General features: G+C 36.5%; 1 protein-coding gene across 2 annotated transcripts in view; it reads left to right on the top strand.

Annotated features, from left to right (window-relative positions):
• The window catches only part of PCSK1 (proprotein convertase subtilisin/kexin type 1), a 41,246-nt gene extending 33,030 nt beyond the window's left edge, over nt 1-8,216 (top strand). For both annotated transcript variants that reach the window (XM_053225132.1, XM_015065492.3), the window contains exons 11-14: nt 2,261-2,418; nt 3,749-3,882; nt 5,422-5,583; nt 7,820-8,216. In XM_053225132.1, the coding sequence (XP_053081107.1) occupies nt 2,261-2,418; nt 3,749-3,882; nt 5,422-5,583; nt 7,820-8,197 (832 nt within the window). In that variant the 3' untranslated portion in view covers nt 8,198-8,216. The remainder of the gene's footprint in view (nt 1-2,260; nt 2,419-3,748; nt 3,883-5,421; nt 5,584-7,819) is intronic.
• Nucleotides 8,217-23,744: the final 15,528 nt, after the last annotated feature.

The raw sequence follows: 23,744 nt of genomic DNA, 5'->3' as shown, positions 1-23,744 counted from the left end.
ACCATGCTGCTCTTGCATAAGAACACATCCAGCCTACCAGATCTGGCCAGAGAAGCAGAATCTGGTATAACTATTTTGTTGATTCTTTCAAGGAAACCATGATTATATTAAAGATCAGCTCATTGGGGTGGCTGGGTAGCTCAGTCAGTTAAGCATCTGACTTGAGCCCAGGTCATGATCTCACCGGCTGTGAGTTCGAGTCCCACACCAGGTGAGTTCTAGCCCCACTTCCGGGTGAGCTTGAGCCCTGCTTCAGGCTCTGTGTAGCCTGTGTGGGATTCTCTCTCTTTCCCTCTCTCTCTGCCCTTCACTCACTCGTGCTCTCTCTCTCAAAAATAAACTTTAAAAAATAAGTAAATCATACATTTCAAAACTAAAAAAAAAAAAAAAAAGACCCACTCACAGAAAAAAATCTCAGAGTGGGAGCCTTGGGGAACATTCATTATGGAGATAATATCATTTCTTAAGAGGGCCCATTTCAGTAATGGACCACTTTTTGATGGGTCCAAGGCAAACCTGCCTAAATTCTATTCCACAGCAAATAGCACTATATTCTTGTATCTCTGTTCCTCACCAAATTTTTTTCTTTTCTTTTCTATTTTGTTTTATTGTAGTAAGAACTCTTACCATGAGACCTACCCTCTTTAACTTTTAAGTATACAATACATTATTGTTGATTCTGAGTACAATTGTTGCACAACTGATCTCTAGAACTTATGCATCTTGTGTAACTTACATGCCCATTGATTAGCAACTCCATTTTCCCCTAGCCCCAGGCAACCACAATTCCACTTTTTGAATCTATGAATTTGACTATTTTAGATACTTCATTTAAGTAGAATTTTATGCAGTATTTATTTCTCTGTGACTTGTTTATTTTGCTTACCATAATATCTTCAGTGCTTATCCATATTGTTGCATATAGCAGAATATCTTTTCTTTTTAAAGATTATATGTGTTTTACCACATTTTATTTAACCTTCCATCTGTTGATAGACATCTAGGTTGTTTCCACATCTTGGTTATTAGGAATAGTGCTAAAAAGAACATGAGATCTCTTCAAGATCCTGTTTTCAGTTATTTTGGATAAATATCCAGAAGTGGGATTGCTGGATCATTTGATAGTTCTATTTTTAATGTTTTGAGAAAACTTTATGCTGTTTTCCATAGTGACTGCACCATTTGTATTCCCACCAATTATGCAAGGGTTCACATTTCTCCACACCTTCTTCAATACTTGTTGTCTTTTGCTTTTTTGTTAACAGCCATCCTGACAGGTGTCTGGATTTGTATTTTCCTGATGATTAGCAAAGGTGAAATTTTTTTCATATGCCTGCTGGTCATTTATAGGTCTTTTTCGAAAAATATCTATATAAATACTTGGCTCACTTTTTAATCAGGTTATTAATTATTATTATTTTTTTTTGGTTATTGAGCTGTAGGAGTTTCCTTATATTTTTATAGGTTAACCCTTTATCAGATATACGGTTTGCAATATCTTCTCCCATTTTTTTAGGTTGTATTTTCATTTCGTTGATGGTTCCCTTTGCTATGCGGAAGATTTTTAGCTTGATGTATTCCCACTTGCTTACTTTTGTTTTGGTTGCCTGTGCTTTAGGTGTCATAACCATTAAATCACTGCCAAGACCAATGTCATGAAGTTTCTTCCTATGTTTTCTTCCAGACTTACGTCTTATGGTGTTTACTCCATTTGGAGTTGATTTTTGTGTATAATGTTAGATATGGGTCCAATTTTATTACTTTGTCTATGGATATCCAGTTCTCCCAGCACACTTTGCTGAACAGACTGCTCTTTCCCCATTGACTATTCTTGGCATCCTTGTTGAAGATCAGTTGACCACATAATCTTGGGTTTATTTCTAAGTTCTCTATTCTGTTATACTGGTCTATATGTCTGTCTTTATGCCAGTACCATACTATTTTCATTACTATAGTTTTGAAATATATTTTGAAATGAGGAAATGGAATGCCTTCAGCTTTGTTCTTTCTCAGGGTTACTTTAGCTATTTGTGGTCTTTTATGATGCATAAAAATTGTAGAATTTTTTTACATTTCTGTAAAAACCTTACCATTTTCTACACATTATTTCTAGCTACTCCTGAATTTTGTTCTACTCATAACAGGGAGAGACAACAAGCTTAGCTGAGTATCTAGTCAAGACTGATGTGTATGTATTTGCATAAAATACAAAGAAGAAGAGATGTACTTTATCCAGTGATTTTGTTCAAAATGTATTTAGAGCCCTGAAAGGTAATGGAGAAGTTATCATTGAAATTCCAACAAGAGCTTGTGAAGAACAAGAAAATGCCATCAAGTCCCTGGAACATGTGCAATTTGAAGCAACTATTGAATATTCCCGAAGAGGAGACCTTCATGTTACACTCACTTCTGCTGCTGGTAAACTTTTTAAAAACTTCAAAAATTTATTCTAAATCATTTAGTTAAATTTTAAAGAGTATATTGAATGATTTTAAATCAATGATTTTTTATAGGGCTGAGTTTCCCAATAGATGTTTTCAGGACTTAAGAAAATATGCTTATTTTTTAATTTTTTTGGCATCAGAACTCTGCCAACTCATTCCTACTGGTTCTTAGATAAGCAGAGAATGAGGTCTATTCAAATAATACCAATTAATAAAACTTTATGGAGTTACACATTTTCAAACTGTGCTCATTTTCCCAGGTCACTGATCTATCATTCATTTCTCTTAGGCAACATATTAGTGAAAGTTACTCTGATAATTAATAAAGCTGACAAATATATCAGACACATATAAGGAATCAACCAAAAAACTAGGACTTGTGACCCATGAAAGAATATTGAGAAGACTAACAAATATTCCATGATGGCATTGCAAAGGCCATATGATAGAATGTACAGGCAATTGCCCTTTCCTGAGAAAGTACTAACTCAGATGAGATCATGGATAGGGAAGAGGTTGTAAACCATAAACTTTAATCCAACCAGGAAATGCTATCCTAATACTCTTTCATTTTTTAGTAGGATTCACTAGACTAAATTCAATTTCTATAGGTGAGTTATGAGGAAAGATGAGCTCCCTCTGTTATCTCCTTCCAGGATATAAACTTCTTAGAGGTTTGGACTACAGACACTGTTGATTTGGAGTCATGCTTTCTAGCTATCTTGGAGTTGGCCTGAATATGAGTGGAATGCTTTCTCATTGATGGCCCTACAGATCACTTGACCCTTTCATCTAGATCTACAGAGAACTTGGATTTGAAATTTTAGAGTTAAATCCCACTACTAGTTTTTAGATGACAAGACATTATGAAATTAGTATAGCTTTATTTTTTTATGCCTACACTAGATTATAGGCACAGGCACCAAATAAATTTTCAAGACTTCCTCTTAAATTTCAAAATGATAGTTCCACTAAAATGTATTTTAGGTCTCTGAATCCATAGTTTGTAAATGTAGTTCTATGAGTTCTCCTTATTCAAAAAAAAAAAAAACTTAATCAATATACTCATTATTATTTTACCAAAATATTTACTGAGAACTTATTATATGCCAGGCAATATGCTAATTTCTATGGGTAAAAACATTTTTTTTTATAATGTTTCTATCCTGATCTTATACAAAAAAGGGAAAATTAGGAGGGCAACTCTCTCCCAGTTTTCATTTTCATTTATTAGTTGCTAAAGTGTATCCTACTCTCAGTACATTTAGAACATTCATTAATTTGTATTTGTCCCTTGAAAATAGGCACCAGCACTGTACTGTTGGCTGAAAGAGAACGGGATACATCTCCTAATGGTTTCAAGAATTGGGACTTCATGTCTGTTCACACATGGGGAGAGAATCCCATAGGCACCTGGACCTTGAGAATTACGGATATGGTAAGTATGAATGAAAAGATATAGAAACACAGGCTCACTTTTAAACATTTTCAAGTACTTTTAAGATTGGTATCATCATTAATCAAGGTCCTAAGGCATTCAAGTCACTCTCTAGTAAAAGTAAGGAAAAGGTGTAATGTTTCAATCCCTGCCCACTTGGCTTTATAGACTGACTGACTAAATAAATAATTAAATAAATAAGCCATACCATAATAAAGAAAAAAAAAAGATGTATTAATAATGTTACAGACTACGTGACAAATCCAAGTGTTCCAATGTCAGAATGCCGCCAGCCATATGACCTACTCAGACACCAGAATTACCTCTATTTACAAAGACAGTTAAATGCTATACCAGCCTTGCTATGACATTCTGCTGGGGTCACATGAAGAAACTCTTACCACTTCTTACTATAGTGGCTATTGACTTGTTACACAAGAAATCTTATTTAATATGACTTTTTTGTTTTGTTTTGCTTCAGTTATGAAACAAACTGAAAAGCATTTCTCACTTCTCTTTCACTCTGTTTACTAACACTCTTTGATATCTTTCTAAAATTGTAACTCATGATAACAAAAATAGAGTAAGGAGTGTCTGAGCAAAAAGCTAAATACAGCTGAATTATCTACTTTTGCATCATTTCTCCAGCATTTTCTACAGGTTGAGCACATATACAAACAGTGTTTCAGGTCTGAGTTCTCCCAAGATAGAACTGTTCAGCAGCATCAGATTCCAAAGTCTAGATAACTCTTTTAAAAGAAATTATTTTAAATTCCTAAGGATTTCCATTAAATTAATACAAATTCTATAGTCATTGTTACATTTTTCTCTCTGAGAATAGCTTTCCCCTACAGACTGCAAAAATTATGATTTAGAACCAGAATCTGTAAAAATTCCTGCTCTCATAGGGAGAGCAAGAAAATTTTCTTAGGAAGTAGTTCTATTCTTGAACTTGTCCTCTGTTCTTTAACTCAATTTCATCTTTAAAAAACTAAGAAAAATCTGTTTACCAAGATAAGACTATTTTATATCAAGTCTGTAAAATCTGAGCCTACACTTTCATATTCTTTTTAGATATTTTTAGATTTCAGCACATTGTTTTTGGCATAACTGTTGAGCCTCTGAAAATTATTACTCTTCCCATAAATAAACAGTTTTTAAGTGCTGATTAATACTGAAGTCTATTTATAATACTCCAAAGAGGCTTTTTCTCAATTGGAATGTTTCTACAAGCTGATAATTACTAAATATAATTCTATTTATGGAAAGTATAGTCAACTTTCCAAGAACAGAATAGAAAAGAACATTCATGTAAAGAGTTTTGCTTTTTTAATTAAATGAAGCAAATAATCAGTCTTTAAATCCTCGAACCTATAAACTGTCCATTTTCATGACAACAGTGAATCCAATATTTACTTCTTTGTACATAGTGCTCTACACATGGCATGTACAGAATTTTTAACAGATTTTACAGATACTTTTAAGGAGTTTGAAATTTCTCAGAATACACCCTAAACTTATGTGTATGCTTATCCGTAGTCTGGAAGAATGCAAAATGAAGGAAGAATTGTCAACTGGAAGTTGATTTTTCATGGGACCTCTTCTCAGCCAGAACATATGAAACAGCCTCGTGTGTACACATCCTACAACACTGTTCAGAATGACAGAAGAGGGGTGGAGAAGATGGTGGATCTGGGGGAGGTCTGTGTGGCTCTGTTCTCTTGAGCATTCTTGGCACATCTTTCTTTGAACTGTAGTAGACAATGTAGTGAGTAGAGCTGTATCTAATTTTCAGACAGAGAGAAAGTCAAACATGAGTGGGGAGAAAAGGGAGTGAGAGTGCCAAACTGTTTGCCATTAAATAAAACCCTCATATTATTTAAGTTTATTCTTTTGTCCAGAATTTAGAGATTAAAGTTGATGAATTCAAAGGTATGAAATTCTCTAACATGAGAATTTATAACATATCAACTTACATGTATCAAAATGTATGACATATCAAATTATAAAGAGAGCTATCTTTTAAAAAATTAAAAAAATTAAAGCTTATTTATTTTTGATAGAGAGAGAGAGAGAGAGAGAGAGAGAGAGTCATTGAGTGAGTGAGTATGAACAGGGGAGGGGCAGAGATAGAGGGAGACACAGAATCCAAAGCAGGATCCAGGCTCTGAGCTGTCAGCACAAAGCCCAACGCAGGGCTGGAACCCACGAACTGCAAGATCATGATTTGAGCCAAAGTTGGACGCTTAACTGAATGAGCCACCTAGGCACCCCTAAAAAAAGAGCTATCTTTATGCATGATCACATATGCCTAATGTCTGTATCACACATACTTTTCAAGTATTTTTTACATTGTCTAATTTAACCAATAATCCCTGTAACCTAGAGAAGACAGACATTTAGCATGTCCATTTTCCAGAAAGAAAACCAAGGCTCAAGTGACCAAATCCTGTAGGCTTCTCTTTACTAATTCCTTAACTGTCACTTTTTGGCAGCTCTAAGGGAAGCCACTGAATCCCAGTCTCAATTTCTCTGAGAAAATTTCATACGATAGCTAGTCAGTCATTCCTGTTCCTACTGAGACTCAGCCTACTGAGGCTGCTGGCTTCTCTCTTATCAGACAGTGGGCAGACACCACATTTTGTTTATCTCTTAATCCCCCAGCATCTAGCACAGTGCCTCAGATGTAGTAGGTAGGTAATCAGAATTTCCAGAATGACCTTTCATGAAGTCTGGCTCAGTGATGGGTATTTTGGGAGATATAAAGATGTACTTATTTAAGAAACTTATAAACTAGTTGTATGAAGTCCTCAGCTCAGATTCTGGTTCCATTTACATTCTGCAAAGCAGCTTACCCCCGCCCCCTGGGGGCCCCCACCCCAGAGGCCTTTTCTTCACAGTCCCAGAGGCAAGTTGACTTTATGGGTATTTCTCCCTCCAAGATTCCTTAAGGGGTATGAATCAGACCCTACAGTTGTTAAAAAGTTGAGTTACTTCCACACTGGTTGACAAAGCTGCTTCTCTGATATCTCCAGTTCCACCCCATGTGGCTTATCACCCTGGTCTCTCCCAAGACCCCTTTATAAAACTCAGGGGCTGAGGGGCACATGGGTGGCTCAGTTTGTTAACAAACTGAGTTTGTTAACCATCCATCTTGCTTTCCACTCAGGTCATGATCCAAGGTTCGTAGGATAGAGCCCTGTGTTGGACTCTGTGCTAACACCTTGGAACCTGCTTGGGATTCTCTCACTCCCTCTCTCTCTGTAACCACCCCCCTCAAAATAAAAAAAATAAAAAATGAAATAAAATGAAATGAAATAAAACAGAACAAAACAAAACAAACTCAGTGGCTAAAAGGGTAGCTGATGACAGAACAAGGGGCATCCAGGAAACTTCATTCACACGAAGCATTGCTGGTGTCTTCTGTATGAGTTATTAAATATTTTAATACCAATTTCTTCCCAAAACATGGGCAGGGAGGAAAGGCAGTGGGAATGGTAAACTGTTTACTTTCCATAGGATGAAACTATTATTTTAAAAAATATTTTCTTTCATTAGAATTAAAATTAAAATTAAGGAATCTAAAATTATTAAATTCCCTAAAATGAATTCTACTATAGAAGGCTGACAAGTACAGCAGGCCAATAAGGTATGAATACATATACATGATCCCATTCAGTCTTCAGAACCACCAGAAATGAAAGACTCGTTCTCATTTTACAATTGAAGTTCAGGGAAATTAAACAGGTGCCAGGAGAACATGAGTAAATGCAAAAATGAGGACTGAAGCCCAAGTTAGTATGTCTCTAAGCCTCATGCTGTCTCTGCTTCTCAAAGGGTTTCTTAAAAAGTGTGCAGTGGACACGTGTTACAGCTGGCTTGCCAGGTTCTAAATAATGAATCTTCTTCCTTTTGTCGGTGGCGTTCTATGTTTTAGGAGCAGCCCACACAAGAGAACCTGAAAAAGAACCCCCTCATGTCAAAGAGCCCTAGTGGCGACAGTACAGGGGACAGGAGGAATGAGCTGGCAGAGGCAGCCCCATCCGAGGCGATGCTGAGACTCCTTCAAAGTGCTTTCAACAAAAACTCACCCCCAAAGCAATCACCAAAGAAGCCTCCAAGTGCAAAGCTCAACATCCCTTATGAAACTTTCTATGAAGCGCTGGAAAAGTTGAACAAGCCTTCCCAGCTTAAAGAGTCCGAGGACAGTCTATATAACGACTATGTTGATGTTTTCTATAACACGAAACCTTATAAGCACAGAGATGACCGGCTGTTGCAAGCTCTGGTGGACATTCTGAGGGAAGAAAATTAAAATAAGTGTGGAGTCCTGAGTTGGAAATATTCATGCTTCTTCCTTCCCCTTAGATTTTGCCTGTGTCTGAAGTGGTTGTTTTTGCCATTGGTTCTTATGCTTATGATATCCTTTGTGGTACTTTTGCTTTTGCTCGCCCGACTGGGCGTTTGAAAGGGATGAGCTCAAGTAGAAAATCCAACTTTCTGAATTGATAATGACTCTTTCAAAACACATATTCCCTGCTTGCACAAGTGAGAAGCTTTGTTCTTTCTGGAGCCACAGTTCATTTCATTTGTGGTCCTCATACCACATTAGAATGCCTCCTTGAGCCACGATTTCATTTCTCAAAAGAAATGCCATCGCCTGGGTAACATATTAATTTGAAGAATAAATCTGCAAAGAATGAGAGGGAAGAAAACTGTTCCTACAACTTGTCCCTTGTCTTTGCCACACGGTTCTTTGAACTGTGATGCCATAGATAGGTTTGGAAAGTTTCTAATGAAAGAGTTCCCGATTAGACCCATATCCTTGGCTTTTCTACCGCAAAGTACGACTCATTCAGGAAATGGCGATTTCGTCATTTGGGAGAGAAACTGAGTAATTTAGATCCAGAAACAATTCTCAGAATTTGTGTTATCTGGTTTGAGCAGTTTTAGAACATTTTTCTTTGTTTGGTGTGCTACGCAGAGGCCTCTGTGGACCTAAAGGTGACTAGGACTTAAGGTGTGTGCTCTGGCCTTTCCCTATTTCCCCTTATATTTTCATTACCTATCTCCTTCCTCGGCCACAATCTGAATACTGAGAGAAGTAATTATACGACTTAGAATAAATTTACGCTCGGGATTTGGCAAATCCCTTGTCATATTTTTTCACAATAATCACAGGAAACCACTCATAACACCAGGAACCAATGTAAATAGGAAAATATTTATAATGGGGAGAGCCAAAGGTAGGTTTTGTTTGTTTTTAAATTGTATTCATTAGAACAGGTTTTTCTGGATCCTTAAAACTGAGTGTTCATTCCTTGCCACTAAAGGCTCTTCCCCAGTCTTACAGCTGATAGTGTCCAAAATCTTACCAAATTGCTTCCAATATTCAGCTCAAGAGGCCACAAGCTGGCAGTCCATGGGCCACATTTGTCCCTCAGGTAGATTTCCTTTGGCACATCAAATGATATAAACATATGAGTGGTTATTAAAAATATGAAATTTCACATAAAGCTTGATTCTCAGACGCATTTCCCTTCCTGGCAACAGTTGGCTAGAGCTGAACAGCAGCTGCCCAGATAGATTTGAGTACCAGGTCCCTGAGGTGCCCTGCTCCATGTTGCTTAAAGTGGCTACCCTACTGGTCAACACCCAAAAAGCATTTGATTTTTCCCACTGCTACACTAAACAAACTTACATAAAGTATAAATGCATTAAGGAAAAAAAAAATCCTCTACTTCTTCCAGGTAGGATCTGTGTGATAATCAATCATAATGAGAACTTGCCATGATCTAGTTAATTTATAGGTGAGGGGAAATGATATTTTAGACCCCTGAAAGCACCTCTGAAATCCAGTTTGACATATTCATTTAATCTCACCTTCCCTGGATTCTCATTTACACTAACTCATTAATGGACAACCTCTGGATTCCCATTCTCTATGTGCTCACAAAAGCTCCAGTCACCTACGATGCAGGTATTCTCCCACTGAGTCTGCTGTTTGTAATTCTTTCTTAAAGTTTGAACTTCACAATGTCACACATGAACTGGACCAGGAGGTTAACTACATTAAACTAGACTGGGAAGAGAACACTAGAGTCTGTCACTTGCTATGGTTTGAAGTGTAGTGAATAAGACGATGTTTCACCTCCTCGTCTACAGTTTGCATTTGTGCAGAATAAAAGTATGTGCAGAGCAATCACCATGATGCTTCAAGGATGTTCTCCTAAAAGAACTCCAGTATCACGCTATCCTTGGAAGTTTCACATGTTGTTCAATATAGAGTATTGGACAGACTTTGAAAATTGAAGTAGATCAAAAAGTATTAAAGCCAAAAAGGACCAACAAGTTATTAGATAAGTTTTCAACTAAAAAACAAAGCTAAGGCCCAGAGAGGCCAATACATAGTCATAAACCAAACCTCATCCTTTCCCCTTTCCTACTCTCATGCTAATTGTATTAAGCTTTTTTTTTTTTTAAATCCTTCTAATAATGTATTTTCCTGGTCGAAACCCCCAACCCACTCATTGGATTGTAGCCAAAGGTTCACTCTAGAGAAGCTTTAATATTTAAATAAAGTCATGTTTGAATGTTTCCAACCTGGAATATATTGTTCAGACATAGAATATTTTTGTCAGTCTTTCTTAGTGCCTGTGGATTTTTGTGAAAACGTAAAAGAGGAAACTTATATAATATTTCCCTCAGAATTTTAAACTATATTTTCTTTACAGGTATTTATAATGTACCAATGCTTTTATCAGAATTTTAAAAAGCATAATAAATTATATTAAAGAACCAAAACTTTCCTGAGAATAAGAAAGTTTCATCCAATAAAATATTTTTGAAAGGCATGTTCCTCTGTCAGTGAAAATAAACGTATAATATGTATGTGTTATGATATTAAAAGTGACATTTGTCTAATAGCCTAATACAATGTGTTTAACATGCGTGGTCTTAGCATTTTTAAGGGAACTCCCAAATTATACACTTGTATTAACCAGAATATGTAAAATATGCTTATACATCTGAAGAATAAATGGTTTCTCACTAAGTTAAAAAGGAAAAAAAGCTCATGTTTCCAACAAAAACAAAATCTCCTTCTCTATGTTTCTAAAATGAACTATAAAAAAGAAAAATTGAAGATGTACATTAAGAAGATAATTCCTTTTAGAAAAAAAAAGCTAATTCCTTTTGAGACAAATGGACTTTCTCAAAGTCAATTTAAGAATTTACTTCAACAGGTATGTTTCATTTTCCTTCATAGCTCAGTTTCTTACTATTTTTTCATTAAAATTTTTTTTTAACACTTATTCATTTTTGAGATACAGAGAGAGACAGAGCATGAGCATGGGAGGGGCAGAGAGGGTCACAGAATCCGAAGCAGGCTCCAGTCTCTGAGCAGTCAGCACAGAGCCCGTCGCAGGCTCAAACCCACGAGCAGTGAGATCATGAACTGAGCCGAAGTCGGACACCCAACCGACTGAGCCACCCAGGTACCTCTCTTACTTGTTTTGACAACATCCCAAGTTATTTGACTGAGTCTTCACTGAAGTGTTGAGGAAAAAAAGCAAAGCACAAACCAAAGGGACTTACTATGTGTGAGAGAAAGGACTTCAACACTTCATCAAAAATGACTTTTTTATAGGCCAGATACAGTAGCTCCACATTAACTACCCCCGCTCCACCAGAGGCCACTTATCAGAAGTTCCCAACTTCCAAGTTTAATCTCCCATCTTCAGGCCCACATTCCTCTCTTGCTTCAAACCTCCATCCCTGGAATGGCCACCCAGCCACTTCAGAATCTGTCTTCTTTCCAGGAGGTGGTTTTCCCCCAGACTCCATTCCTTTCTTCTGAGTTACAAATATTAATTCAAAATAAAATAATTTTTCCAGAATTCCAGAAGAACTGTTCTAACTGGCTTTTGTCCTCAAAGTCCAGCAATCTTTAAAGTCTACCCACCAGGAGGGCTGAAGATAGCTCTCTGGTTACTTTTGAATGCTCATTTGGTAACTATTAGATTAGCCATATGTATAGGCTACAAATCCAAATCCAAATACACACTGAGATAAACATTAATTCTTAAATACAATTTCAATCCCTAAGAAAGAAGAGTAATGTTTTCCTAACTGCCTCATAATTTTGTAAGGCTACAGTACTAATACACATGATGATGATGACGACGACAGTTTTTGGTCCAGCATTCTCAAGGCATGTGGAGGGAAGCAGAAATCACTTTCCTGGTTTCTATGCCAAACTTCTGCCATGTGTGTTGCTCCATCCTCTTGCCCCTGTGGGCCAAGGGTAGTTTCCTGGGCCATCTATGTTAAGCTTGACCCTGTGATTTGTTTTGGCCAGTGGACATGATACAAGCAAAGACCTTCAGCGTGCTTATACAATTTGGCCTGGCTTTTGCTTTTCGGTCATCTAGTGCAATGAGAAGAGTGTGCCCCAGGGAACTACTGCCTCTTCAACCTGTTTCCAGAACAAATATATATGGAGCAGATCTACATTCTGGATCCAAAACGAGCCAACTCACAGCATAAAACAGAGCTGACCAGATGAGGACTACCTAAAGAAGCTGAACTGTTACCATGGCAGTTAGGAGAATGAGAATAAATACTTGTAAGCAATTGAGTCCTGAGTAAGTTTGTTATGCAGCCTTACGTGCAACAAAACTGACTAATACAATAAAAATTCCATTTATTCATTCCGCTATCAGTACCATCCCTTTCAAATTGTGCCTTCTTGAGCCTAGAGCACAGAAAAAAAAAAAAAAGGCAGTATTAAATCATACACCACTTAATGTTGGTTCCATAGCTGAAAAAGGCCTTGCCCAAGCTTTGAAAGTTTCATTTTTAAAGGTAAGTCTCAGCTTAGTTCCTCCTGAAATCAGAGCTGAGATCATGAATGACTTTTGTACAGGTAATTTATTTTTCAGGTAATAGTGGAGAGCAGAAGTGACTCACACATACTTGAGAGTAGCATGGGATAATACTGATCAGCTCAGGGCTTCCCAAAGACTAGAACTGATGTTTCAGCTGATAATGGCATTGACAGAAGATAATTCAGAACAGACACGTAGGCTCCCCTTACTCCCCCATCCCTACCCAATCCAGTGCCTCAATACTTAATATTATCTTCTCTCCAAAGTTAGATGCAACCCTAGGACAAGAGAAGAAAACTTGATTGGCTTACATCAAGTTCACACTATTTATTAGAAAGGGAACTCTTAATAGAACACAGTTCTGTTACAAAAAAAAAAAAAAAAGTAATTTTTGCTCACCTGAGTTTTGGCTTGCAATCTGTATTTATACAAACAGTTTATATTGCCTGTCCATTGCTACACATAGATATTATGAAAGCATTACTCTATCCTCAATGTAGGACAAGGAAGTGACTATAATTTTTGTGTCTACCATTCTTAAGGCATGTAGAGAGAAGCAGAAATCACTTTCCTGGTTTCTATGCCCAACTTCTACAATGTGTGTTATTTCCACACATTATTTCCACAATGTGTGTTATTTCTGGAACTCCACAAAGCACTTTTACTCTCCTCTATACCCACATACCCACCACTTCCACCTAAGCCCATATTGTAAGTATCTTCGTGAATATTTACCTGGGGAGGGGGACATAAGTTCAGAAGGAGTTCTTATTCATGGAAGAAGGCAGGGGAAACATTCCCAGATTTGTTCCTGCAGCGTGGTCATGATTGTTCCCTTCCACCTTTGGTTCCTTTATCCCTGTCCCTAGGAGTCCCAGTGACTAAACATCTAGAGTTCTAAACATCTAGATGATGTTTAGAAGTGAGCAAAATAACCTCTAGGCTTTGCCTTAAATCCTTTACAGTTACTTCTTGTATCATCATTTCTCCTTGTCCGGATACCACCAGGACCCAGCCCAAAACTTGTACTTAGAGAGGGTCTAGTGCTCTCCCTATTTCATGCACAATTTTCAGTTTACAGCAATGAGTGTCACTTGGATGTTCCACAGTAGTGTGCCAGTTTGTTTGGAAGTTTATTTTGGAATGCTTCTTGGATAGTACAATTTTTGAGCTGAAATTTTTAAGAGGGACTTGCAGTGAAAGAGAAATTCATGGGCTTTTTCAAGTTCTCATGTCAGAGGGAACCAGAATGAAGAAAACCCACATGTAAGACGTTATCTTTTACCACAGAGTTCTCACAGGTGGGTCAAGCTCATTTTGTTTATCTGAACATTCACTCCCTGGCTCCAGTCATTCTGTATCTACTAAACATGCATGAATGGCCCCAAATATGCTGCCACTTTGTTATGATGTGATTTGCACTTACACAAAGCAAAAAGCCATAAGCCTTAAGCTTATCAATTAGTTGCCGTAAATGATGTTGTTCTAATCATTAAAGGGCAAAAAAAAAAAAAAAAAGTCTGACAATGTAACAACACAAAGTGGCTAGGGGTGTGGGCTCTGCAGTCAGCCACAAGTCAAGCTGAATCCTGGTTCTACCATCTCCTACGTGTGTGCCTTTGAGCAGGTTATTTCACATCTTTAGGCCTTATTTCCTCATCTATAACAAGTCTACCACATACAGGCTTGGTATTAGGATTAAGTAAAATACTGCAGATAATTTAGTGCAGTTGCTGTACTAGTAAATGTTTAATAAATGTTCATTTTTATTATTAGTGAGACTACTGCTCTTATTAGTATTGTGGTGTCATGAAAAGAAAATGGACTTTAGAGCCAAATAGATTCAAATTTGTAGCTCTTATCTATAAATTCAATAAAGAAGACAATATTAGAATCCATGAAAAAGAGAGGAATACCATAAATTGTCACTGGTCAAGATGGTGTTGCCTGGGGAACTGCCATTCCAATGTGAACTTTCTGCTCCTAAGGTCACAATGAAAGCCATTTAATTGTAGTCAATGTAGACCAGACTGCAATGACAAGGGAGTTCTCAAAGTGACAGTTGAGACTAAAAGAGTAGTCATGAGGGGCCACGGAAAGCCAGAAGTGACAAGAGAAAGGAGGTATCAGGAAAAGGAAATCATTTGTTTAATTTTGTCTTATGCCCAATCTTCTTTTGTGTATCAGTTGGAGTACTAGTTTTCGAATATAAAAATTTAAAAATCATTGAGAAGTACTGATATTAACAAAAATGAAAATCAACGAGTCCTTAACTATATTCACAGTACAGTGAGTACATTTTCTAACTGCACTCTCTTGGAATTATAAAACAAATAGAAGATAAATAATTGTCCTTATTTTGTAGAGAGAAAGTTGAGGCAGTGAGAGGTGATGTAGTTTGTTCAAGATCACACAGATACTAAGGGGTGGAGTTGAAATTTTAATCTAGCAGTTATTCCAGAATCCAGGTTATATACCTAATATTAGCAAGATGAAAAGGTGACTTAACATTTTAAAAGATATTTATAGTATGAAAATCAAATGAGTACTGTGTATCTTATACTACTGACTTTACTATTTGAAATGAGAAATAGCTTTTATTATTACTACAATATATTAAATACATATATCCTATGTTTTCAGAGGGATGAGTTAATTCATGAGAATAGGATATATTATTTCTAAAGTTTGCATTATTCTGCAAGTGAAATATTTTTACTTGAATCTCTTGAAACTGAGATTCAGAGAGGTTATGTCACCTGCCCAAAGTCACACAACTAGGCCAGGATTTTAAAACTGATCGGTCTGACCCTGTATTTTCACTATGCCAAACTGTTTCACTTTTTAACTTTAAATCTAAATTGTTTAAAAAAATATTTTTTTAAGTTGATGCCTTAAAAGGCAATCTCATGCTTCCAGAAACAACTAGGTAGATTTTATATTGCTTCTTTCCTTCAAATTTTGGAAACTCTAATAAATTTAAAAGTGATAGAAGGAGTTGTCCTTGTCAGTCATCACTCTGTGACCCATCCTGAAATAAACCAAAACTCTTCTTAGGGGAGCAATAGGCCAGCTCGACAGCTCAGACATCCTTTGAATAAAAAAATCAACCTCATATGAATTTATACAGACCCAGAGCTGCCAAACCATATTGAAAATTGGGACATTACATTCTGGGCACAAAGTCTGAGTTTCTACTATGTTGAACCATTTTATTTCTCTTCCCATTCCTTGGTCTTTCTGTGCTGATTCCAATTTGCCCTTTTTTTCCCCAAAATATGTTCTTTAACATATTGATCAGTGGGGTATGCATGTGTGTATGTGTGAGTGTGTGTATTGAAAAAGGATTCCCTGGTCACATACATTTGTAAAACACTGACTTAAAAATTGATATTTTCATATTTCTTCATTGTATTTTCCAGACGTCCTTTTAGTATACTAGTATGAATTGTGACTGTCCAAGATGTGGATGAATTTCTCCAAACAGAATCTTTTTTTCTGGGGAGGCATTATTTTCCTGCTCTCTCCAGTTAATCATTTCCCAACTTGATTCTGGGTTTTATCAGAAGTTAGGCTTATGATCACCTCGTGCCTGATCTTTTCTGAAAGCTTACAGCTCATGCCTTCTCCTCCCTCAGTGCAAAGTGCTGCAGTGCCAGTCAGCTGACAGAAAACAGGTGCCAACTGTTGGCAAAGAAATGAGTCAGAGTCTATCAACCAATACAGGAGGATAGCTGGAACCCATCTTTTTGAGGGAAGACTACTGAGATGTGGGGAAAAAGAGGGAATCTACCAGTCACTCGTGTCCATACTAGATAGAGTGGCCACTGTCCCAATTAAGCTCAGTTTATCTCTGTGTCTGAGCATAAATTAGTATTTCAAAATATCTTTTTGGACAATAGTTACAACATGTTAGTAGTTCATACATATGGCTTTCCTTCTTGACTTGCAGATGATAATGAATTTACCTAAATTGTTTTCTTGCTACCACAGAGAGTCTCTGAATTAGAAAGTAGTTATCTATTTTTGTACCTAATTTCCTACATTTGAGAGTGAGTGCTGGGGAAGATTCTAGAAGAAGTATTGCTCCTTTTTAAAAAGAGATGCAAAGAAGGAAGTCTCTCTTCTTCATCCAGACCTCATTGTCCTGGACCTAACCAGATATCCAGACACCTTCCCTTATGCAGTAAATCGATTTCTGGAGGAGCTCCCTAGTTCCATAAGCTTCAGGTCTCATAACACCTGGATCTGCCTCCTCTTCATCTTCCTAATCTAAGTCACCAAGTATATAAACTCTAGTTTTAATCTACCCACTTGTCTCCATCACCAATATCACTATCCTGGTCCACACTACCATCTTCTTTCAACAAAGTTCTCACTTTCATACTGTGATGTTTCTAAACTGTGTCCTATCACATCACTCTCTTCTTTAAAAACCACTGTACTCAGGAAAAGACCAAAATTAGCCTGGCTTGAAAGCCCTAGAAGTTTTAGCTCTAACCTGCCTCTGTAGCTTCATGCCATTTTGCTGCCTAATTCACTCTTTGGCTTTTTTCTTTTACTGCAATGTCCCAAATGAGTCTTGGGGACAAACTATTCTGCAAGAAATGCTCTTTCTCCATACCTTTTCTAGTTAATTCTTTTCTATTTCCCATTCAGAGCTCAATTTACAAATCCCTTTACTGGGGAAGCCTTCCTGACCAGTGTGCCAGATTTAAGTCAGAACCTCTGCCAAATGCTCCCATATAGCATTCATCACAAGGGTGATCACATATCTAATTGTTTAGGGTCTGTCCCTGTGGATGGAATGTGATTTCCACTGACATCTCTCATGTTAACTGTTATATCCTCAAATATTAAAATAATGTCTTAAAGAAGAGGTGGATACTCAGTCAATACTTAGGCAATGTTATATTGAGCATTTGGTGTATCTACAGGGCAATGTTATGCTTTGAAAATGAGAAACTCGGGAGCCAGATTCACGCTTCCCAAGCAGCATGGATAGCTAGTGTTAGCGTTCCCTTCCTAGAGATGCAGCATAGGTACTGGCTCCAAGGTGAGCCAAGCCGAGGTGATTTCAATTCTGATTCTGTGACTTACTACCTGGGTGATACTGAATGACTCTTCCTTTCCAAGTCTCAGTTTATTCATCTATAAAATGGTGAGAGCAATTACACTTACTTCATAAGGTTAGTTGTTTGCTCATTGGCACATATTTATTAAACATCTACTGTATGTCAAGTGCTCTGACAGAGACCAGAAATAGAATAATCTGCTACATGGACATAGCCTCCCCCCTCATGGACATTGTTTTTATCCATCTCTGTATCCGAAGACCTAGCACAATGCCTGGTATATAATAGTTTAATATGAGTTTGTTGAATTCTCTAATTGAGTTTATTTTCCCATCCATTTAATGTATATTTGAAATGAAATTGCCAAGGAGTAAAAGTAGAGAACAGTCAAGCTGATATTCATGGAGGACTCAATGGGTGGCAGGCAGAATGCCAAGCATGGTTCATGTGTTGTTTCACTTAATCTTCATTCAGTGAGGTAGATCCACTTATCCTCATTTTACAGAGAGGGAAGTGGAGTACAAACAGCTGAAGTCACTTGATCAAGGTCAAGTAAATGGTGAAGATGCATCCAAGTACATACAGGTAACTTCACTATATTGATTGCATCCTTAAGTTATATGAAACTCTAGGTGAGAATCCAAAGTCCCAGGGAGAGAAGAAATGGGAATAGAAATTTAAAGCTCACAAAGGGAAACACTGACATCAGAAAAGCAGCAGGAAAATATCTTTGTTTTCTTTCTCTGGCTATTTTCATCCAGCTGCTTAGTTATCAAGATCTTGTATAACCTTTTCCCTCTTCTGTTTTTAAGTTTTACATTAAGTAATAATAGACTTAACTATGTTAGACTATATTGTTTTAACCAACTTTACATAATAGGATTCAGTGCTTCAACTGATAACATAAGAATGCTGCAATTCTAAGTATTTTAATAAGGAAATGCACTTAAAACCAAATTATAGTCAGCTGATCACTTCCCAAACTGATTTCAAAGTACCCTGATGAAAAAACATACTATAAGGTAGACAAAGAAACCAGTCAGATGTATTAAATACAAGAAAGCCAGACAGATGATGAGTATCTGAGATTTGAAAAGCAAGCATGTAACATGGCAAAGCAAACAGCCTCCCTAGGAGACCAAGGGCTGCAGTCAATGTCACATGTCAGCAGCCAAATCCAGCAGTCATCTGTGCACATGAACCAAGTATTAAACAGGCTTTTAAAGTTTTGGTTTTCTTTTCGACTTCTCTTAATTATTTATTTGACTGTCATTGGTCATTACGCCCAATTTTACATTCAAATCAGAAGGTCATCCTAATCTATTGCTGAATTTATTTCTTGCTTGGTATAGCCTCATGGTATTCACATGCAAAATTCCCCAGGAATAATTTATTAGGGTAGCAGTTTTTAAGGTTTTTTGAAATCAAGTCCCCTTTACATTCAATATTATTAAGGGTCCCACAGAATTTTTGTTGATGTGGGTTATACCTATTGGAAAAATTAAAATGGAAAAAATCTATTTATGAATTCCAAAATTATAATAACAAGCCCATTGAATATTAATGTAAATAACATTTACATAACATATTTTTATGAAAATAAATATTTTCAAAACAAAAAGTTACAACAATGGCATTGTTTTATATTTTTTCAAATCTCTTTAATGTCTGGCTTCATAAAAGAAAGTTTGATTGTGTTATCTACTTCAGCATTCAACCTACTACAAAATTATGTTTTCGTTGAAGTTTATTAAGAAAATGTAACCTCACATAGACATAACTGGAAAAGGAAGGAGTATAGTTGTAGATATTCTTGTTTGATACTACACCAAGACTCAACAAGTAGCTTCTTAAAATGTAGATATAATAAAGACTCTAAAATCCTATCAAGCTTTTTGCACCCTCTTAAACTAAAATCTGATGGTCTATCCTGAACTTTGAATAGAAGTTTTGCCCATGCATAATTTTATAACACTGTTCATTGTTATTTGGAAAACATTGATTCCATGAGTAATCCAGATATTCCATGTGTTGACACATTTCCTCACACTATGATATTTTTTAAAAAACACATTAGTTAATATCATCAACAATCTCATACAAGTCTTTAAGTATTAAGGAGCAGTCAAGCTTGCTTTATTCATTTGCCTGAAAACTTCTGTCAAATATCCAGGCCAGAGTAACCATAGTTTGTCTGTCAGTCATGTTTTTCAAGTAAAAATAGTATGCCATGAAAACAAATTAAAACAAAAACCCAATTAGTTCAAACTGCAATTGAAACAATTGCTTTTCTTCAAGACAACCATGAAAATTTGGTATACAGCAAAGTACTTTATATAGATTTCCCATTTTGTCAACTAAATTATTTAAAAGGTACATATTCAAGGGTCAGTGTTTTAGTGCTTCATCAGGGTATTCTTGAGTGCCATTGTTTTTTTGTTGTTGTTTTTTGTTTTGTTTTTAATCTATGAGTGTGTGATAGTGAGGCAGGCAATGACTACTAGCACAGTTTGGTGCCACTGCCTTGATTCTTGCTATCCTGCTGACCATCAATGCAAATGAAAACAAAGTGAAAAAGGCAACTAGTGTTATGATTACAATGAAATAGTTTCGGCTTTGCAGAAACTCTTAAAGGGTGTCAAGAGTTTGGGGACTATAAGGTGTCTATAGACTATACTTTGAGAGGACTCCAGGATTTTCAGTACTATGCTGAATACAAGTAGTGAGATTGGGCACCCTTGTCTTGTTCCTGATCCTAAAAAAAAACAAAAAAACTTTCAATCTTTCACTACTGAGTATGCTGTTAGCTGCGGACTTGTTACAGTTGGTCTTTCTTATGTTGAGGTATAGTCCTTCTATATTCAATTTGAGGGCTTTTATTTTCATGAAAGGATATTGAATTTTGTTAAAAGCTTTTCCTGCATCTATTGAGATCATTTAATTTTGATCTTTTGATCTTTCAGTCTATTGGTGAGATGTACCATATTTATTGATTTGCATATGTTTAATCATCCTTGCATCCCAAGGATGAATACCACTTGATCATGGTACATCATATCTTGACAAGACAGGACTCAAAATGTGGAAACTATTAAGACCAAGAGTGTTTTCAAAAGATGTTGAGCAGCCATGGGTGCCTACTGTATTCACTGACACAAAGATTATTTAGATTAAAGTAGATAATATGGTGAGCCACAAAGAAGGCTTGGGCCAGTATTCTCATTGTCTGGAATTCTCCTCACCTGAAAAGGGCAAATCAGAAATTATTTCAGTGCATGGTTCTTTCCATTATACCTTCTCTATGTCAAAAATTCCAGAACAGATTCAATATCCATAGGCATATAAAAGATTTTTCTAGGATATCCTTTTCAAAAGGACTGGCTTGTTTTCTGGAAATAGATCTGTGTTATGTGGTCCTAAACATTTCCTACTGTTTTCTCACTTGTAATATCAGCAAAAATCAGATAAATATAGGGGGAGAACATTCTGAATCCAAAAAACTCTGCATTTGGATTGGAAAACATATGGCTCAGACAGACATTGCTTTGGTACCATGGAAACTCATATTTTTTCCACCAAGTACATTTGAATAGCTGGCAATTATCCAATTTTTAGTGGAATATAATAGGTTCTCTACACGAGGTGCCTGGTCTTACTGTTTTCACTAAAGTTTTACTGAAGTTATATATCAACTTGAATATATTGATATATTCAATATATAAATTGAATAGCAAATCCTACTATGCACACTCTGATTAGACAAAATATCAACTCTTTCTAGCAAAACTAACCAGTTCAAGAAGATAACACACAGAGTCGAAATTTTCTAGAATCGTGAAAGATTGAAAATTCTCATTCAGGCTTCTTCCTACTACTAAAATAGGAAAATAATCTCTCAAGGTACTTCCTCCAGTGAATCAAAGAATGAGAAGACTCCAACAACTCATTCCATAAATATGAAATCACATGTTCCATGTCCAGCACAACCAGCCTCACAGATGACTAAACTGCTATTGTGCTTTGAAATATTACAACTCCTTTCTTAAATGTGAAGTTATTCACGAGTCTGTCTTCAAAAGGACTAGCTGTTCCTATTCTCTATGGAAATGTCCACAGGGCCAGAAATCTTCCAGTATATTAAACAATTTTCTGAAAGCCTTAGTAAGAGAGAAAAAACTTTCTATACCTCAGTAATAAAGAAAAACCTGATGTTCCTGAAAAAGACAAATAGCTATACTCTCTATGGAATATTTTTGGCAAAAACTGAGAAGATTAAGTTGATCTACCGACATTAGAGAGTTCTACTGCCTTTGTCTACCTATTTTGGCAGAGGAAAACACACCTTGCTACAGAATCTGAGATATTTCATGTCCTACCCTGCGCTTTACCTAAAGAGCCTGTTATCCATTATAAACTGTTCCTTAGTGTTCTCTGCCATCTCATTCCCATATCACAAGTAGAAATGATCCTGAAGCCTTAATTGGTTTTCATAGGTCATCATCACTGTCATCCAGTACTTTTGAGAAGCAAAATTTTAAAAGGCAAGTAACGTAATCAGCTGACAGTGCTCGGCTTTTCCTTGTAAGACAATCCTGCCTGCCAAATGGAAAGTATTATAGTGGAAAGATATGCATGCCTGAATTCAAGCAGATGTTAAGAATTTTTTTCATTAGAAAGAAAGCAAACAAAAATTGAGGATTAGCTCAAAAGAGAGAGGGTTCATGTCCCAATTATCAAACAATTTCCTTTTTAGCTATGCCTGGACATTGCACTAAATAAATTCAAAATGAAATGCCAAAGCCAATGAGCAAAGAACTACTGCAGTTCAACTTAGGAACTGATCATAAAGAACAAAGAGAAGGATGGGCTCAAAGTGGGGTTTCAGAGATGTGGGGAACTGAGAATAACTGTAAGCTTACAGGAAGCCTCATGTAGTGACTCCATTCTTGTTTCCCAAGAGCTGGGTAAAGACATAGATTGTCAGGAAATCAGTGAAGTTCTATTTTGTGGGATTGAGTCTAAATTTGTGAGACATCCAGGAGTTAATTTTCTAAAAGGATGATGCAGAAGGTGCTTTCTTTAGTGTGCACTGAAATTAAAATTGAAAAAGAAACTTAAACAAGGGCAATTTGTTGAAAGGAAAAATCAGAAAGTGAGTTAGAGGAATTTACAGCAGTGATAACAAAGGCAGCCAAGTATAATCCTGCTGTGTTTAAGGATTTTTTCTACTTATCTTCATTTTTATTATATTTTCAGCCCATATATCTGCTGTGTTATTAAAAGACTAATACAGATTGGCCATTTAGGCTTATGACCAAAATTACTCCCAATGCATATATATAATTTATTCATAATCTCAGCCAAAGGGTATTTATTGAGTACCTACTGTGTGCTAAATGCTATCATAGGCAATAAAGACCCAATACTCAAAATGGTTCCTTCCTTCCTGGAAAGTATAGGTCAATAGATGAAAGAGACACAGCCTCTTTAAGATAATTGAAGGGACATGCTATTTCACACCCTGAGAATATGGTCACCTTATAGAATACTCTATCAGGATGTTACTGGAAAAATTGTTTCTGAAAGAAAAAAGAAGGGATAGAGAGGAGCAGTGTACCATGAGAAAATAAAATAAAAGTGAATATGCTAAGCCTCTGACTCATACCTCATTGACATTTGACAGCAATCTGAGTGGACCTACCCTCTCCCACAGGATTATTCAAGTATCTACAGGCAGTGGGGATTTTATTGAACAACCTTGTTAATGATGACCTTCCTGGAAACTTTGCCAGAATCTCAGAGGGTTTTCTCCCCCTCTACCTTTTGAAGCAATCATGTTTTATCAGCTTTTCTACATAACGACCTATGGAAATGAGCCAACCACGGAAAAATGACTCCA

Source organism: Acinonyx jubatus, chromosome A1 (genome assembly GCF_027475565.1).
Source record: "Acinonyx jubatus isolate Ajub_Pintada_27869175 chromosome A1, VMU_Ajub_asm_v1.0, whole genome shotgun sequence".
Classification (NCBI taxonomy): domain Eukaryota; kingdom Metazoa; phylum Chordata; class Mammalia; order Carnivora; family Felidae; genus Acinonyx; species Acinonyx jubatus.
Note: the sequence above shows the minus strand (reverse complement) of the source record. Positions and strands in the feature narration are given on the sequence as shown.